The sequence below is a fragment of the Piliocolobus tephrosceles genome, chromosome 10 (genome assembly GCF_002776525.5).
Source record: "Piliocolobus tephrosceles isolate RC106 chromosome 10, ASM277652v3, whole genome shotgun sequence".
NCBI classification, from domain to species: Eukaryota; Metazoa; Chordata; class Mammalia; order Primates; family Cercopithecidae; genus Piliocolobus; species Piliocolobus tephrosceles.
The window spans coordinates 114,850,226-114,868,098 of NC_045443.1; the positions used below are offsets into that span (position 1 = coordinate 114,850,226).

The 17,873-nt window shown below is 42.4% G+C and overlaps 1 protein-coding gene across 5 annotated transcripts in view; it reads right to left on the reverse strand.

Moving 5' to 3' along the window:
* The window catches only part of FBXO21 (F-box protein 21), a 50,741-nt gene that overhangs the window by 22,043 nt on the left and 10,825 nt on the right, over positions 1 to 17,873 (reverse strand). For all 5 annotated transcript variants that reach the window (XR_002730026.1, XM_023204335.2, XM_023204324.2 and 2 more), the window contains exons 4-9: positions 14,378 to 14,499; positions 11,506 to 11,652; positions 11,061 to 11,197; positions 9,318 to 9,454; positions 3,482 to 3,661; positions 2,068 to 2,200 (exon numbers count right to left, since the gene is read on the reverse strand). Coding sequence is in view for 4 of the 5 variants with exons in the window: in XM_023204335.2 (XP_023060103.1) it covers positions 2,068 to 2,200; positions 3,482 to 3,661; positions 9,318 to 9,454; positions 11,061 to 11,197; positions 11,506 to 11,652; positions 14,378 to 14,499 (856 nt within the window). In the remaining variant the exon portion in view is untranslated. The remainder of the gene's footprint in view (positions 1 to 2,067; positions 2,201 to 3,481; positions 3,662 to 9,317; positions 9,455 to 11,060; positions 11,198 to 11,505; positions 11,653 to 14,377; positions 14,500 to 17,873) is intronic.

The window sequence follows — 17,873 nt, forward strand, 5'->3', positions numbered from 1 at the left end:
AGCCAGGTGTGGTGGCACGTGCTGGTAATCCCAGCCACTTGGGAGGCTGAGGCAGGAAGATCACTTGAACCCGGTACGCAGAGGTTGCAGTGAGCCAAGATTGCGCCACTGCATTCCAGCCTGGGCAAGAGAGTGAGACTCTGTCTCAAAAAAAAAAGAAAAAAGAAAAAGAAAAAAAGAAACTTGCTTTGCTCTGCATCTCGTAAAAAACTCCTTAACAAGTCTAAAGCAAAAAAGTATACATATATCCTGGTATCAAAAATAAATAGGCAGGGGCTGGGTGTGGTATCTCACACCTGCAATCCCAATACTTTGGGAGGCCGAGGAACACAGATAGCTTGAGGTCAGGAGTTCGAGAACAGCCTGGCGAACATGGTGAAACCCTCTCTCTACTAAAAAAAAAATACAAAAATTAGTCAGGCATGGTGGTGTACCTATAGTCCCAGCTACCTGGTAGGCTGAGGCAGGGGAATTGCTTGAACCTGGAAGGGAGAGGCTGCAGTGAGCTGAGATCATGCCACTGCACTCCAGCCTGGGCGACAGAGCAAGACTCCATCTCAAACAAACAAACAAACAAAAACCCCAAATAAATAAATAAATAGGCAGGGTGTAGTGGCACACGCCTGTAATCCCAGCAATTTGGGAGGCCAAGATGGGCTTAAGCTCAGCCTGGGCAACACAGTGAAACTCAGTCTCTATTTAAAAATAAATAAATAAAAAAAACACATAAATAAAAAGAAAATAAATGATTACATCTCGGACAAGTAGTTGGTAACTTTCATGGAGAGTTTTCTTTTCCAATAATTCCTCTACCGCATTACACAGATATTCTGGGAGGACATTTGCTATGTGGGCTACAGATGACATCTTTTCTTTTCTTTTTTTCTTTTTTTTTTTTTTTGAGACAGAGTCTTGCTCTGTCGCCCTGGCTGGAGTGCAGTGACATGGTATCGGCTCACCGCAACCTCCGCCTCCTGGGTTCAAGCAATTCTCCTGCCTCCTGAGTAGCTGGAACTACAGGTGCCCACCACCACATCCAGCTAATTTTTATACTTTTAGTAGAGATGGGATTTCACTACGTTGGCCAGGCTGGTCTCTAACTCCTGACCTCAAGTGATCCACCTGCTTCAACCTCCCAAAGTGCTGGGATTACAGGCATGAGCCACCATGCCCGGCTGACATCTTTTCTTAAAACAGGAGCCTTGGGGTTTTCCTACTGAAGCATCGTTTCTTAGAACTATTTTAGATCTTCGAAGTTGTGAATCAGTGAGACTTTAAATTTAAGCAATGTAGAGTCACTTAGAATATTTACTTTTTCAAGAAAGAATTTATCCCTCTCTAATGACACAGGGAGATGAGTTCATGCTAATGGCCTGTGAGACCTCAGAATTAAATTCTGCTCTAAACAAACAAAAAGGACTATTCACATATTTCTAGAGAAGAGTCAGGGCACGGTGGGAATGTGCGGCTGGCTCCTGCACCGTTATACACAGTGGGCCTCTCTACGTGCTGCATCCACACAGCTCGCAAGGTCAACACCACAGCCTTCTGAGAATGCATGCTGCTGCCCAAAGAGGGCCAGTAAAAAACGGAGAAAATTCAAGTGAAGCAGTGTCAAAATTCAATGGTTTCCAGTGGCTCGACTTGAACATATCTAAGATCCAATTTTCCTGTGTCAAACAGGAGTATTTATTCATGGCCAATGTAGTTGTTAACAGTACAGCTGGAGGTTGACCATTTACAGCTTTGCTTTCCGTTGCTGAGTGAGGGTGACTCGGGGAAAACGATCTTAGGGCCCCCATGGGTGAGTGGCGGGGACAGAGGCTTTGTGGTTCTAGGGTTTAAGAAGCTGACCACAAAGAGAACAGGCAATTCCTGGCAATAGAACCAATTTTCCTTAGAATAAGAGAGGTAAAAAAAAAATCTACTGATGGGTTATGATTGGGAGACTGAATAAATTTGTGTTTATTCCCCACGTTAACACAAAGAGAAGCTTGTCACGGGCACCCTTCAATCTAGGACTTCCCTTTCTAAGGCAAGTGCAAAGCATCAAGGTAAAATAATTACCTTCTCTGGCCAGATGCCCAGGTGGAAGTAAAGCCTGGCTTGGAGGAGGAGAAGCTGCACCTGGTCCGGGTACATTGCCAGATAGAGATCCAGCGAGTCTCTCAGGAGCTGGTATGACTGGTCGATACCTTCCCTAGCAGAGGAAAAACAATCTTTGTCTTATCCTGCTTGTTTTTTCAGCAAAGGCTCTCTTTTTCCAGGCCCAGGTTTTAAATAGAATTGACACAAATCCCAAACGTTTTCTGATTCTGGTATTTCTCCTCTGTTCAACAGAGATACAATACTCTTAAGAAAAAAAAATGTACAATAAATATAAATCTTGTACCCTACTTTGGTGATGGGTACTAAATGAAAATCAGAAGCATTTTTACTAAGCAATCAGAGCAATAACACTGTACATAATTAAAAATGAATTCTGAAGGCCAGGCACAGTGGCTCACGCCTGTAATCCTAGCACTTTGGGAGGCCAAGGCAGGCGGGTCACCTGACCAAAATGGAGCAACCCTGTCTCTACTAAAAATACAAAAACAAAAATTAGCCGAGCGTGGTGGCACATGCCTGTAATCCCAGCTACTCGGGAAGCTGAGGCAGGAGAATCGCTTGAACCCAGGAGGCAGAGGTTGTGGTGAGCTGAGATCACGCCATTGCACTCCAGCCTGGGCAACAAGAGCGAAACTCTGTCTCAAAAAAAAAAAAAAAAGAATTATGAGTAGGCAGTGCAGAGAGGGTATTTTTGGCCAGTGAAACTACTCTGTGTGATACTATAAAGGGGGACACATGTCATTATGTGTTTGTGCAAACACACAGAATATATGACACCAAGAGTGAATCCTCATGGAAACTGGACTTTTCCATGAGGATGATAATGATGTGTCAGTGCAGGTTCACTGGCTGCAACAAATGCACCGCTCTGGTGCAGATGCTGACGGTGACGGAGGCTGTGCATGTGTAGGGCAGGGAGGATATGGGAACTCTCTGTACTTTCTGCTCAATTTTGCAGTTGGCCTAAAACTGCTCTAAAAAATAGTCTATTAAAAAAAGAATCAAGTCATTAGACAGAAAACTATTACTATAATATATAGCCTACAACTTTCTACTTTCCCTATAGGACAAATTTCTTTGGACTTAGAAACAAGACAGTTTCATATTTTTGTTTTCTTATCTAATGATAGGAAGGTATAAATTAAAAGACGGCAAAGCATTTGGATACGAGAAGATCTTGCCATTGAAAAATAGTATTTCCCAGTCTAAGATATTCTTGTTACTGAAGAATGCTTTCGGTACTCGCAAAGAGAACCTGTCAGTGCCTACTGCGAAGATCTCAAAGAAAAGTCACTTGGCACATCTCAAACACAATTCAAGCTTCTAAAGACACGTGCTCTGCAGAAGTACTAGAAAACCAAGAAAACCTTACCGCTTCCCCAGGCTTAAGAGGTTTCCCACCATTCTCTGTAACACCTTCTTGACATTGACCACACCATACAGTGCCGCAGTCACGTGCTGGCCGATCAAGTACTCGCATTCTTTCACTGTCAGCTGCTTGCCTTTCCCAAAAGCATCTATGTAGATGTAGTCAAAGATGTCCAGGGTCGCCCTATCCAAAGAGCCAAATATCAGATGAGAGCTGAACAACTCATTATTTTAAGTCTCCACAATAAGTAGCTCAAATCATGGGCTGAAGGTTGAGACCATAACATTTCTATTTAAAATATGAATGTCTTGTCCAAGTTTAAAATCTGACCCCTTTGTGCAAGCTCTGCTCTGTCAAGACCACAGCACATTGACATTTAAGAAACAGCACCAATGTTATGTCATCTAATAGCAACTCACTGCCAGGAGTATCTACAAGTTCGGCTAAGAAATGATTCATGGAATGCCTGAGGCAGTCTGTTAATTCCATAGATTAGCAGCAGGTAACAATCTGTGGATCCTGAGCCCTGGATGATCTGATGAAAGTTACAGCACCTCAGCCAGGCGCGGTGGCTCACGCCTGTAATCCCAGCACTTTGGGAGGCCGAAGCGGGTGGATCAAACGGTCAGGAGATCATGATTAACATCCTGGCTAACACAGTGAAACCCCGTCTCTACTAAAAATACAAAAAAATTAGCCAGGTGTGGTGGCATGCGCCTGTAGTCCCAGCTACTCGGGAGGCTGAGGGGCAGGAGAAAGGTGTGAACCCGGGAGCTGGAGCCTGCAGTGAGCTGAGATCACGCCACTGCACTCCAGCCTGGGCAACAGAGCGAGACTCTGTCTCAAAAAAAAAGAAAGTTACAGCACCTCACACCAGAAGGATTTGGCCATCAGTTCTGCTGATACGCTGAGGTGGTCAGAGACCTGCTGAGCCCATCACAGCCTTGGGCTGGGAACCCTGCGCTAGAGCACAGAGAGCTGCGCCCCTCGCCTCGATCACACAGCTCCTCTTGCAGGTCTGCCTTCTGTGACCTGCACTAGCACGCTGGGGTTGGCCCTTGCTGACCACAATGCTGAGCAGTGGTCACATGATGCAAGCTTTCACCGCACTGCCAGGCCCACTCTCTCCGAGGACTCATGGACGGGACTCAGCTGGCTCTGTTTCAGGGATACTTTTGTTTCTTATGAGCTATTGTTTCATCTTATATTTCAAGCCCACTACAAATTTCTTCCTTGAGTCATATTTATAACCTACCCTTAGCAACGATGTAAGAATTATATGGCTGGGTGCGGTGGCTCACGCCTGTAATCCCAGCACTTTGGGAGGCTGAAGCAGGCAGATCACGAGGTCAAGAGATCGAGACCATCCTGGCCAACATGGTGAAACCCCGTCTCTACTAAAAATACAAAAATTAGCCAGGCATGGTGCTGTGTGCCTGAAATCTCAGCTACTTGGGAGGCTGAGGCAGGAGAATCACTTGAACCCAGGAGGCAGAGGTTACAGTGAGCCGAGATCGCACCACTGCACTCCAGCCTGGGCGACAGAGTGAGACTCCATCTCAAAAAAATAAAAAACAAAAATAAAATAAATAAACCTATGAGCAAAGTACAAAAAAAAAAAAGAATTATATAAATGTTCTAGAAACAAGGAACTCTTCAACTGTTTTTATGAGGCTAGAACTTCCTAAGGACAAATGCACAAAAATTTCTAGGCCAAGATCATTTATGAGCTATCATAAATGCAAAAATCCTGGATAAAACATGAGTCAATCAAATGCAGCAATGTATTTTACAAATAAGTGATTACGTTAGATGTGCTGCAACAATGGAAGGAAAGTTAAACATGCAAAAATCTATTTTGTAACAGATGCTGGGAAGGTTGTGGAGAAAAAAGAATGCTTATACACTGTTAGTGGGAGTGTAAATCAGTTCAAGCATTGTGGAAGAGAGTGTGATGATTCCTCAAAGGTCTGAAGACAGCTAAACCATTGGACCCAGCAATCCCATTACTGCATATATACCCAAAGGAATATAAGTCATTCTATTGTAAAGTCACATGCACACATACATTCACTGAAGCACTATTCACAACAGCAAAGACATGGAATCAACCTAAATGCCCATCAGTGATAGAGTGGATAAAGAAAATATGATACATATATACTATAGAATACAATGCAGCCACAAAAAAGAACAAGATCATGTCCTTTGCAGGGATGTGGATGGAGCTAGAGCCATTATCCTTAGCAAACTAACACAGGAACAGAAAACCAAATACTGCATGCTCTCACTTAGAAGTGGGAACTAAGTGATGAGAACACACGGACCCAGAGTGGAACAACACATACTGGGGCCTATCAGAGGGTGCACGGTGGGAGAGGATCAGGAAAAATAACTAATGTGAACTAGGCTTAATACCTGCATGAAACAATCTGCACAACAAACCCCCATAACACAAGTTTACCTATGTAACAAACTCGTACATGGACACCAGAACTCAAAAGTTAAAAAAGAGAAATTCTATTACAACAACCAAAAAATCTACTTCTCAACATACAAACTAAAAGAAGAAAAACCTTGTATGTGTAGACACAGAAAATTAATTCTGAAAATACAAAAAAAAAAATCTAATGCCTAGCTATTAAGAAAACTTAGCAAAGTAAGAATGTAGATGGTAGCTTTCATAATCCCTAACTGCTCCCAACAGCATGCCTGAGGGTGAATTTTTGTTTTCTTTTTCTGATACAGGGTCTTGCTATGTTGCCCAAGCTGGCCTTGAACTACTGGGCTCAATCAATCCTCCCACCTCACCGATCCAAGCAGCTGGGACTACAGGCGTGCATCACCGTGCCTGGCTTTGAAATTTTAAAAGCATTCCATTTAAAGTCATACCCAAGGCAAGAGTCCCTGCTATCTTTGTTTTTATTCAACTTTGTACAAAAAGATCTAGCTGGCAGAGTAATGCAAGAAAAAGAAACAAATATATAGGAATTATAAAAAGAAGAAACCAAACTGTCACTATTCACAGATACTATGATTATCCACAGAGAAAAGCCAGGAATGGACTAATTATTAGTACTAATGATTTATTCAGCCAAGACACTGAAAATCAAAACTGTATCTAGATAGCAAGCACATCTCTGCATACCATTAATACTTAAAAAATGTAATCTTAAAGATTACCATTTACAACTGCAAAAAGAAAAAAAATGGAAGGTACCTAACAATAAATCTAACAAGATGTTAGTTTGATGAAGAAAAAGATAAAATCTTTTTAAGGCCAGTAATGACAACCTAAACAGAGTGGTCCATGTTCATAGTAAGACTGATACTGAGACACTGGCAATGTCCTCCTGTTAATCTAGAACTCCAATTCAAAGTAATCCCTGGCTCCAATCAACAGACACAAAGGGGTTCCAAAGAACCTGACAAAATTGATTCTAAATCTATAGAGAGCAAAAGCTAGAAACAGCCAAGGCAATTTTGAAGAACTAGCTGGAGTCTCATCCTTCCAGACACCAGGGATAATTATAAAGTTGCAGTGCTTAAGAAAATACGGTCCTGATACAGGGACAGAGCAAAGTGGCCAAAGGCAAAGAGCAGAGAAAAAGAGAGAAAGGGCCGTATAGCCCAGCAGCTCCTGCCATGTCCCTGAGGGCTGAGTCCCTTATGGGGCTCAGTGCTAGTTTCTGTCACATGTCTGGGGGGTATTATATTATTTCCTTGTTCATTTGCGTTATAGTATATGTCCACCGTAGCCCAAGAAGGAAAAATGTTGTTACCTGCATACAATCCTACCCTGTAGTAAGTTATCGTGGCAAATGACATGGTAATTGGTGTTTTAAATGTTTTATATTGTACAGAAATCTTTGGTGGATTATTACATAGGCATTTAAGAATATTTTGGAGATACTTGGGAAGATCGGTTGGGTTATTTGGGGAAAGGGAATGGGACGAAAAATCATTTTTTTCCACTTAAAATAATGGAAATTGGGTCCCCACTATCCAAAAATTAAACCATTCAGTACATCCTCAGAAACACATTATCTGGAACACAAGGGAAGCCTGCACAGTTATTTAATGCAACATACAGAAGTAATGAATCATAAACATTTTCATGGAAATAAACATGGCCAGGCACGGTGGCTCATGCCTATAATCTCAACACTTTGGGAGGCTGAGGCAGGCCGATCACTTGAGCTCAGGAGTTCAAGACTAGCCTGGGCAACATGGCGAGACCCCGTCTCTACAAAAAAATTAGCCAGGTTGTGGTGGTGCATGCCTGTGGTCCCAGCTACTAGGGAGGCTGAGGTGGGAGGATGGCTTGAGTCCAGGAGATGGAGGGTGCAGTAAGCCAAGATTGTGCCAATGCACCCCAGCCTGGGTGGCACAGCCAGACCCTGTCTCAAAAAAAAAAAGAAAAAAGAAATAATAAACACTTTCAAACTGGTGGTTAGCTCTGGAGAGGAGAAAGGGATGAGGAAGAGTACCTGGAAGGCTTCAACTAAATATGTAATGTTTTATTTCTTAAACTAGGAGGTAGGAACAGAGATCAATTGTACTTTTTTGCTATGCCACATCAGAAACTCTCCTGGGTATATAATATACTGGATGATCTCATTTAATCTTCCAAGCTGCTTTATAAAAAACATTAATCCATTTTACCAAGGAAGAAACTGAGGCCTCCTCAGAGGAAGGCAAAGTTTGAACCCAGTTTGACTTCAAAGCTCTGGTACTTTCTGTCTTTTTTTTTTTTATTTTTGAGACGGAGTCTCGCTCTGTCGCCCGGGCTGGAGTGCAGTGGCCGGATCTCAGCTCACTGCAAGCTCCGCCTCCCGGGTTTACGCCATTCTCCTGCCTCAGCCTCCCGAGTAGCTGGGACTACAGGCGCCAGCCACCTCGCCCGGCTAGCTTTTTGTATTTTTTTTTTTTAGTAGAGACGGGGTTTCACCGTGTTAGCCAGGATGGTCTCGAACTCCTGACCTCGTGATCCGCCCGTCTCGGCCTCCCAAAGTGCTGGGATTACAGGCTTGAGCCACCGCGCCCGGCCAGCTCTGGTACTTTCTATCACACAATTCATCACTAAAGGGTATCAGAGTTAATCATTAAGACAGAGTTTCAAAGATCAGGACATAGGTAAATAACTTTTTTCTTTTCCCCTAAATTGTAGATTTAATGAGAATATATTTCCATCTGTTGAACTATTTCTTTCAGAAAAGCTAGACTATAACTGAAAAGGAGCTTTTTGCCCTACAGAGCACTAGGTTTAAAAAAGAACAAAACAGAACTCAGTAACCAGGTCTCTAAAATTCTCATCAGTCACCAACCTTGCCTGAAGGGGAACACGGCCACCCTGTTCAATCTCCCAGGCTTTCTTTCCCTCCCTTCCTCTCTTCCTCTCCCACTCACGTGGGACAAAGGGGGAGATTTTACAGAAGAATAAAAAGAAATAATTTCTTTAAGAACTCTTTGATCTGATCTGCTTTGAAACAAAGGGACTCAGAACCACATAAGACCCTGAAGTCAGAGTCTTATGTTTTAAAACTAAACTTTTTGAGATAACTGTAGATTCACACATGCAGTTTTAATAAATACAGAAAGATCCAGAGTACCCTTTTCCCAGTCTCCCCTGATGGTACCATCCTAACTGTTATAGTATAAATAACACAACCAGAATACTGACGCTGATACAGCCAGGAAACAAAACAGTTCCATCACCACCCTAGTCCCATTTTTAACCTGTGTGGTAACACCCAACTTGATGTTGAAAATCAGACTGCCTCTCAGCAGAGAGGGATCGAATCTTCAGGACCACAGATACTGAGTCACGGATGCTCACCCTTCTGCGCCTTGGCACCACCTTAGTAAGAAGTGACTTGGGAAGTTGACAGGCTCCAGTGGGACTCCCAACTGCCGAGCAATTGTCAAATAGAGCAGAGACATGCTGATTGGGATTCCTGTTCTGCGAATCAAAACCTAAAGCAGAAAAAATGCTTTTACTTCACTGGGATGAACTATACATTCTCCTTCTTTCAATAAACATTCTCATTAGGCACCTATTTTGCATTGGGCATAATGCTCATCTGTGAGGCTTAAGTGAGTATTTCACTTATTTAGGTCAGGGGTCGGTAAACTATAGTCCATGGCAATTCTGGTCCACCGGCTATTTTTGTACAGCTTGTGTAAGAAAAAGTTTTGTTTTTCAATGTTTGAAAAAATAGTTAATACTATTCAAAGACATATGAAAGTAACATGAAATTCAAATTTCAATGACCATATATACAGTTTTGTTGAACACAGCCACACTCAGTTGTTTTTACATTATCTGTGCCTGCTTTTACACCACAGTGGCAGAACTTGGTGGTTAACAACAGAGACCACATGGCCCTCAACGCTGAAATAATTTTTTTTTTGTTGTTTTTTTGAGATGGAGTCCCGCTCTGTTGCCCAGACTGGAGTGCAATGGCACAGTCTCGGCTCACTGCAACCTGCCATGTTCAAGCGATTCTCTTGCCTCTGCCTCCCAAGTAGCTGGGATTACAGGCGACCACCACCATGCCTGGCTAATTTTTTTGTATTTTTAGTAGAAACGGGGTTTCACCATGTTGGCCAGGCTGGTCTCGAACTCCTGACCTCAGGTGATCCGGCCACCTTGGCCTCCCAAACTGCTGGGATTGCAGCGTGAGCCACCACACCTGGCCAAAGCTGAAATAAATTGCTGCCTGGCCTTTTATAGGAAAAGATGGTCGAGCCCTGATTTAGGCCCTCCTTCTTCCAGAAAGAATTTAAACCTGTTTCAAGGAAAAGCGTGTACAAATATAGCAAAATAAAAGTAGCAGATACGGCAACAAAATAAATATGAAAATAGAACTAGGCAGAAAGCAAATAAAAAATATAACAGATGCAAACTTGACACAGCTGGGCCACAGGTTTCCCCAGATGGCTAGAGGCCAGTGCAAAAAGAGGGCCCTGATTAGTTCCACAGTTTAGTGTTCATGAGATACAAACTGACCAAACAGAGTCAGAGAATATCTACTTTTAGTCAAAAATCTCTCTCAAGGGTTTGCATATGGAAGATACTCCATGAGAAAACAGATAAATTCCACAACAATATCCTTAAAGCAGAAGGAAAAATAAGTTTCATTGAGCACTCAGAGATGGAAGGCATGGTAGTGGCCTTCAAGAATGTACGGTCTATCAGACAGAAGCTTAAAAAAATACATATAGGATGGGCCCAGTGGCTCACACCTATAATCCCAGCGCTTTGGGAGGCCAAGGTGGGAGGATCACTTGAGACCAGGAGTTTGAGACCAGGCTGGGCAACACAGCAAGACCTCATCTGTACAAAAAATAAAAAATTAGCCGGTATGGTGGCACATGGTCTGAGCTTCTCAGGAGGGTGACGCGGCAGGATCGCTTGAACCCGGGAGCTTGAGGCTGCAGCAAGCTATGACTGCACCACTGCATTCCAGCCTGAGCAACAGAGCAAGACCCTGTCTCTAAAAAAAGAAAATAAAATTACTATACCTATATTACTATAACCATATATTACTATGGTAATATACTATGTACCTATATTTACCTGATGCATATATAAGTTTAGGGCATTATAGTAATCCATTCGATTCCCCTTGAACTTCAGTTGGTCATAAAGGACATAGTTCATGGCATCCAGCACCTGGCTCTGGAGTTCTATTTCCATTATCATGGATGATTCACCTGAAACACAGAGATCTACTCTGGACCCAAGCACAAATAAGGTTGTGACAGGTGCCCCAAACTACCCACAAGATGAAGACATTGGTAATGGCCTAGCAATATTAATCAAGTGTTGCCAATCTAGGAAGCAGAAGGCAGTATGTATTTGAACTGTTTTAGGTTCAACACTTCAACCAGGTAAACACGTGGTCACATCATTTTATCATTTTTTCGTGACATAATGGGAGCACACTAACAAATCTCTCAAATTAACCAATTCCTCTAGATTTTCTTTCATAAATACAGCTGGATCCAAAGCAATGCCACACCTGCCTTGAAGGCCAAGCTGGGGTGGCGACTGTTTATGCCCCGAAGAGTTTTGCAAACGAGCTCTACGATGCTGTCAATTTGGGCCTGGATGTCTTTGAGGCTGATATCGGAGAGAGGATTGCAGTACTGGTCAATATATACAGCACCTGAAAATGAACAAGAATTACCGAATAAATTCTTACGTTACCCTTTTCTTATTAGTTTGGCATTTTACCCTGGACATCCTGGGACATGGCTCTTTACACCATCCCACTGGATAAGCTTCATGTTTTGGCCGCGGACCTTGCTGCTAACACACTGAGAAGGAGCAACAAACATTTTCATAACAAATTACTTACACTTTAAAAAGAATAAATACACAAACCAAACTTCTCTCAGAAGTCATGGACTAAAAAACTACATGGTATGTGGCACAGTCTCATATTCTATTACAAAGAAAAGTAAATGACATCAAGGAGATCTTTTCAAGCTACTTCTCTCTCCCTAGCTCTTATAGGTTCCAAATCCAACAACTCTGAAAACTTAATGGTATAAGGCAGTTCCTTTAGAAAAAAAAAATTCTGAAAGCCCTCCATGACAGATGTGCCATTCCAACAAATTACACCTCTCAAGGGCGAACAGTAAATGGACTCTGGAGCTAACCCTACTTTCCAGTGAGGTAACAAATTATGCTCAGGGAACGTACAGCTGAAAAGCTGTACAGAGCACACTGCAGACAGTCTCTTAAGAATCACTCCTCTCCACAGTCTTAGGCAATTTTGGAAGCAGAGACTGAAGGGCTAACAGCATCATTTGGGTAAGGACACCGTTACGTGGGAAGCTCTCAAGTCACGTTAAATTCAAGAGATCCCAGACCAGCTCAGAACCTGGACCCCCTTACCAATGCTCCAGAGCTGAAAGCAGTTGAATGAGTATCAAGACACCTCGACCCCAGTCCCAGTGTTGCCACCAGCCAGGGACTGGCTCCTGGGCCTCCATGGGCCCCAGCTTCCCTACCTGGAGGCTGAAGCAGTTTATGCTGCACATTTCTGAAGTCTGTTCTTTCCTAATGCTATGATTCCCAGACTTCTTTGATGGCATCAGCATTATTCTAGTCACTCACCAAGGATCAGAACCTTGGAGAGTCAACTGTCATTCACTCAACTACTAAACAATTTCCAATGGCTTCCCAATGCTTATGACACTGATGTGGAAGTTCTGCGAAAATTATAACTTTGTATTTAGAAAATGAAAAAGGAGTATTTGTTTTCATACATAAGCTACAAAAAACACAATATATATATACACACACACACACACACACACACACACACACACACACTACTCTTAACTGTGAAATAAACAGAAGATAGGATGCTTCTCAACTCCAGTATACAAATGAGGGGATTCTAGGGTGGTGAGGTATTTCACTTCCTTTTGGATGATACTAGGTTTTCATACACTTGATAAGCATTTACACTAAGCACTGTGGGGTATACAGTGATCCTAACACAAGGACCACAACACATGAAGCTTAGGGACTAGTTACAGAAACAAAATGTATACACAGGAAACAGAAAAAATGCAAGACAGTTTACTATTAAATGCTGCTGTAGCTCTGAGGTGAATAAAATCTCCAAGCAGTCAGTGGAAATTTAATGGAAGTGAGGCTTGAGCTAAATTATGGAGGGGAGTAGGATTTTCAAGAGGGATTATGAGGAGGAGGGATATCATGAATGAGGAAGTGAAGCCAGGTGTATTTGTGGGGCACCAGTCTAGACAATGGCCTGGCTAGAGCAAATGGGACATCCTGGAGAGTACGGAGCATAGGTCTGGACCAGATTATGCAGGGCACTGAAAAGCAGGTAGAGGTTTAATATAAAAGGGATATCAGTTGTCCACACTGCAGGTTTCACATGCAGTGGTGAAAGCTAGATTTCTAATTGGGCTGGCACTGATATATTGGCTGACTTGGAGGGAAGAGGGGATAATGTTCATGAAATCAAGTATTACTCGGAAAGTTGTTGCCAGGAGAGGTAGCCATAGACTGCATGAGACTAGTTATAGAAGCCAGCCAGGTGTGGTGGCACTTGAGCACAGGAGTTTGAACCTAGCATAGGTGACATAGCAAGACCCTATCTCTAAAAATAAATACATAATTTTTTTTTTTAAATAGTAACAGAATAGGAACATGACTATGAGATACACTGGAATGCAAAAAAATCAACAATCTGGTAAATCACCAGAAGTAGGGAATGAAAGTAAATGACCAGTCATATTTATATTTCATAACCATAATGTATGGGAATGTTTGTGTAATATTTTAGGAATTCAAAATCATTTTAAAAAAATGGAAGTCTCACTTTGTTCCTGTTCAACTTAATAAGAACAAGAAGATTCTCCACTCCTTTCTTCTTGCCTGTCCACTCAACTTCTTCCTTCTCACCTTTCATTATGGACAAGCAGACTCACTGATGCCCAAGAACATTCTGTCCTCAATAAACTCCAACCCGAGAGGTTAAAGGATTTACTGAAGGTCACAGGGAGACAAAATTGGACACATTTACTTCTGATTTGGAAATTATGCCTTAAAGCTCATAAAAATAGGAATTTACTGCATCAGCTAAAGTATCACTCTCACACTTTAAGCCAATGATGCATCTTTAAAAAACACTATTTCTTTAGTGAACTTTGATAAAATCTTAGCTCTAAATTTAATAGTTTGAACTACCTCATTGGTCAGGTCCTATAATCCAATCTGCAGAAGCCCACGAAACATGATTTACTTTTCCACTTCTTTACCACAAGGAACACAACAATTCCCTCTGCTGGTCTTAAAAAATCAGTTACCTATAGAAATACTACTGTCCACATATATGGGAAAATACCCACCTTCAAGATATGACTCATAGTCATCTGGCTGCTGAAGAAAGGCCTTAAGATTATTTAAAATTTTCTGTTGCCGCAGGTAGTAGAGAATTTTTTTCGCGTAGTATTTCCAGGTCAAAGCTTTTCTGGAAACAAACAAGTCAGTAAGAATTAAGATTTGAAAATTTTCAGTTATCTATTTTTTACATTACACTAACATACCATGTAGTTTGCTGAACAAGAAAAATATAATTGGTTCATTATCTTATAATAATTATAACAGAAGTAGATAGCAGTCTTTGAATTGTAATATAATACTAAATTGGTTGTACTGAAATTGGAGAAACAGTTATCTGTCTGGCTTCAGACTTACTTGCCTGTATCTTTGGTAAAAGGAAATGGAAGAGCAGCCTGAAAAAGGAATTGAGCTGGGGGAGGTTCAGAAGATGAGGAGGCATCTAGAACCCTTTGCTGGTCCCCCTGCTTGGGCCACTTGGGCCTGGGCACTCACTGCCACGGTGAGTTCCTCATGGTTTCACATATTATGAAAACTCCTATTTTCCAGACCAGAGTTCTCTCTTGAACTCCAGACCTGTATATCAACTATTATCCATCTGCTCTACATCCCGCTTCGAGAGCTGAGCACCCTCATCTCAGATCAAGGCATCTCCATCATTCTAGTGAGGCCAAAAACCTGCAAGTCATACTGGATGCCTTGCTTTCTCTCATAAGCCATACTCGAGACCTGTCAGCCAAAGCTATCAGTACTATCTTCAAATTACATCCAAAATGTGCACGCTTCCCAATTACTCCCACACACCACCATCAGCATTTCTCTGTGTTGCAGCAACATCCTCCTACCTCAGCTTCCCGCTTCAGACCTGGCCCCTCCAGTCTATCCTCAATACGGCAGCCACAGCACTCCAGTAACATGTAGTCATGTCACCCAATCCTTGACTCCAAGTCTCCAGCGGTTTCCCACCTTGCTCCAAGAAAAAGGCCAGTCCTAATGAGGACCTAAAAGGTCTCTTGAACTCTCGCCCCATTACCTCTCTGACCCCAATTCCTGCCACTCCCCCTCAGTCCAGCCACCCAAGCATTCCAGCTGTTCCTTTACTGTCTGGTGGGTGCTCACCTTAGTGCCCTGTTCCTTCTGCCTGGTACATTCTCCCCGGAGACTGCAGTCTGTTCTCACCTCCTCCTAGGTTTCAACTCAAATGTCCCCTTGAGTAAGGCCCCCTACATTATTTTAAATGGCACCACCTCACCATTCCCCTGCCTTCTTCCCTGATTATATTTCTTTTTTTGTTTTTGTTTTTGTTTGTTTGTTTGTTTGTTTTGAGACGGAGTCTCGCTCTGTCCCCCAGGCTGGAGTGCAGTGGCCGGATCTCAGCTCACTGCAAGCTCCGCCTCCCGGGTTCACGCCATTCTCCTGCCTCAGCCTCCCGAGTAGCTGGGACTATAGGCGCCCACTACCTCGCCCGGCTAGTTTTTGTATTTTTTAGTAGAGACGGGGTTTCACCGTGTTAGCCAGGATGGTCTCGATCTCCTGACCTCGTGATCCGCCCGTCTCGGCCTCCCAAAGTGCTGGGATTACAGGATTATATTTCTCTATAGCATTTTTCATTTTCTAATGTAACCAATTTCTTATTTTTCTTAGTGCCTATCTCCCCCACTACAATATAAGCCCAATGAAGGCAGGGATTTTTTTGTGTGTTGTTCACTGCTGTATCCCTAGTGCCTAGAATAGTGTTTGGCACATAGTAGATGTTCCCTAACACTTGTTGAGTGAATAAAATTCTTCACCACATATCCCAAATATATATGGGGATTATAAGAAACAGGAGAGAGACAGTGATAAAGCTTATCTGGCTGACATCATGAAGAAACAAACAACTTGCCAATCTTGAGGGAGGTCAATGAAAACCTGCAGAATGATCTATGTTTCATCTACTTTTTAATCTTCGAGTTGTACAACATATCAGTCTAGAAAACTGTGTGAAACGAACAAGTAGCTGAATGAACCATTACAAGACACATTCCGGGATCTACCACTCTTGCCAAGACAGAAAATTTTGTGGCCAGCACAGTGGCTCACGCCTGTAATCCCAGCATTTTGGGAGGCCGAAGCGGGTGGATCACGAGGTCAGGAGATCAAGACCATCCAGGCTAACACGGTGACACCCCGTCTCTACTAAAAATACAAAAACTTGGCTGGGCGTGGTGGCGGGCACCTGCAGTCCCAGCTACTCGGGAGGCTGAGGCAGGAGAATGGCGTGAACCCGGGAGGCGGAGCTTGCAGTGAGCCAAGATGGTGCCACTGCACTCCAGCCTGGGCGACAGAGGGAGACTTGTCTGAAAAAAAAAAAAAGAAAGAAAAAAGAAAACTTTGCAAACAGCCAAGAAGCCCTCTGGGGCCCCCCTCAACAATAATCACAAACCACACCTCTATGATCATCACTTTCTTGCTTTTCTCTTTAGTACTACCATGAAATATGCATCCCTAAACAGGCGAGTCTGTTTTGATGCCTTTTACATGCAGGATCCTCCTCCATCTTTTTTTTCCCCTTGCATTTTATTTGTTGAAGAATCTGGGTTGTTAGACCTGAAGTTTCCCATCATCTGGAATTTGCTGAGTGTACCCACATGATGTAGTTTAACATGTTCTTCTGTCTTCTGATCTCCTGTAAATTGGATGTAGAGGCTACGTGAGGTACAGATTTCATTAATTTAGCAAGACAACTTCATAGAAGGTAGTGCATTCTCCCATCAGGAGGCAATAATGCCTGAGTGTCTCTTTTGTGATGTCAGCAGCACTGCTATGCAATGTCTTGATCTGTTAATTCATTTGAGGTTATGAAGTGGTGACATTAGAATTCAACCAACCCTTCTTAATTCATTAGCTGTGATACTTCTATAAGGAAAAACCTCCATGGAAAAGGCAGGATAAATGCTGATATCTTCTATTTACAATTTTTCAAAATAATGATGTGGGTTTCTATTTATCCTTCAAAGGTGACCAATTGTTTTTAGTATTATTGTGAACTCATAGAGCTAAGCATATTCGATGCATTTCAATCCATTCCTGTTATCATCCACACTGATGCTCAAACTGTCACATCTTTGGCCACTGGAAGCCTCTTCACATTGGTTCCTCAATACTTCCGACATAAAGTAGTGTCAGTTTTCTTACTATCTGGTTAGGTTTCCAGGATGCTCCAGGCTCATCTTTTAAAATCCTTGCACTGGACACCAAACCAGTCTTTCTCCAAAAACCCTGGCTTCTTTTGTGGAAAATGTTGTATCAAGATGACAATCTGGATACCAGGGAAGATCAGTTCCACTAGGTTGGTTATTGTTTCTAGATCTTTTCAGTGGACAGAACTAGGAAACCTAGTGTTTATGTGCACGTGTGTGTACATGTACATATGCACATGCACTTATATATACCTACATGCATTTAAACATAAAATACCTTTTGAGTTCATACTGACACTTCTAATTCAAAAATATATGGCTC